Here is a 1,605-nt window from a genome sequence, read left to right as displayed (position 1 = left end):
GGAACATTGGTTGCTTCAGCAAAGTGGCCCAATGGTTTACGCGCCGCATCAGAAGCAATGTGTGAGAATAGCTGTTTAGACATATATAGATAGAGTAGGTAAGTAAATAACTCGTTAGAGCAAACAGGATTCTGACAATTATCATGAGGTTATCAAACATATTATGAGAATTGAGAGTACATACTATTGATGACACCCTCCACAGGGCTTTGATTTAACTCTTTAGCTACTTGGTCACCATTATCTCGTGCATTCCAGCTAAACACTCGCCACCAGTAAGCCACTCCAGCTGTACAAATGGAACACATAAAAAATACTGAGAGTTGTATCCTTTTCATGTTTTTTTTGTATTTTGTTTTACACCCTTACACACAGATGCTTTACATTAAAAGAAAGACTCGGGTATTAGAGCTTGATTTATATGATGACGAGATCAACTATGTTATGAAAATCAGCACTTGTAAGTCAGAAGAAAATTCAGTATTACTATGCTGAGACTTTGCATTACTTTAAGACCATGTGTGTGTATCAGAAAATTTTACAACAACTGCAGAGAATTAAAACACTAACCCCTTCATCAAAGAGGTAAACGCATCCTTTGACAAAGCCAAATCAAATCGCAGCCATCTCAGCAACAACCTACAGAAAAGTAAGAGGAACAAACTTCTGAAAATCGTATCACACAGAGTTGTCATATATAAACCACAAGAAACATCAATTTAGAAGAAGCTTGTGCATTGTATGTGTACCTCAATTGCAGAAATCATTTTTGCACCCCAGGAATCCATTGTCTGTTTCCACTTTGGATCCAGCACCTTCTCGTCAGGGTTCAGCGCTGCACAAGAAACGAAGAATCCATCATCAGCGATGAGCGATTGATACAGTGGACAGTTTCAGAAATCGAACGAGGTTCTCTTACCTGTGAGGGAATACTTGGAGAGATGCAGCTCGAACCGTGCGGCCGTGTCGACGTCGTTGGCATCGGCGGGGAGCGGCGGCCTGCGTCCCTCGGCGATGTAGGCGGCGAGGGCGGCGCGCACGAGGTCGGCCACGGTGGCATCGGCGCCCAGCACAACGTGCACCGGCCACAGGCTCCGCTCCACTGTCACGTTCACCAGCAGCCTCGTGAGCCGCGGCGCCGGCCTCTCCGACAGAACCGCCACCGGGTGGTCCAGTAGCGCCGCCACCGTCGCACGGGATGGGGGTCGCGCGGGTGGATGACGAACCAGATCACGTGGGGGGAGGCAGAGGCGGCTAGGGTTGGACATGATAAAGAAGAGCGAAGGGGGTCGCGACCGCTCAAGGAAAGGAGTGCGTGGTCTACGCGATAGGTGGGCCTGGCGCATGCGGGCGAGCGGAAGGTGGTCGAGTAGGACGACAAAGGTTTTGACGTAGTGAGAGGTGGGGAGAATAGGGAATACCTTTAGTCTTTTTAAATAGTAGAGACTAGCACAAAATCCGTGCGTTGCTACGGTATCACATTAAATTAAATCAAATACTCCTCCAGCTTCATATTAGTTATTGCTGATTTGAATATTAGTTGCAGCTTCATTTTATGTGTAGATACATCTAAATCCGCCAGAAAAAACCCATGGAGTAGTAAAC

General features: G+C 46.7%; 1 protein-coding gene across 1 annotated transcript; it reads right to left on the bottom strand.

The window, feature by feature from the left end:
* Window positions 1–226: 226 nt before the first annotated feature.
* Window positions 227–1,268, bottom strand: LOC124646985. The gene is made up of 3 exons (XM_047187004.1): window positions 920–1,268; window positions 750–835; window positions 227–289 (listed from the first exon to the last, which is right to left on the bottom strand). The coding sequence occupies exons 1-3, from the start codon at window positions 1,266–1,268 to the stop codon at window positions 227–229; spliced, it is 498 nt and encodes a 165-aa protein (XP_047042960.1).
* Window positions 1,269–1,605: the final 337 nt, after the last annotated feature.

This window comes from Lolium rigidum, chromosome 4, assembly GCF_022539505.1.
Source record: "Lolium rigidum isolate FL_2022 chromosome 4, APGP_CSIRO_Lrig_0.1, whole genome shotgun sequence".
In the NCBI taxonomy this organism is placed as follows: domain Eukaryota; kingdom Viridiplantae; phylum Streptophyta; class Magnoliopsida; order Poales; family Poaceae; genus Lolium; species Lolium rigidum.
Note: the sequence above shows the minus strand (reverse complement) of the source record. Positions and strands in the feature narration are given on the sequence as shown.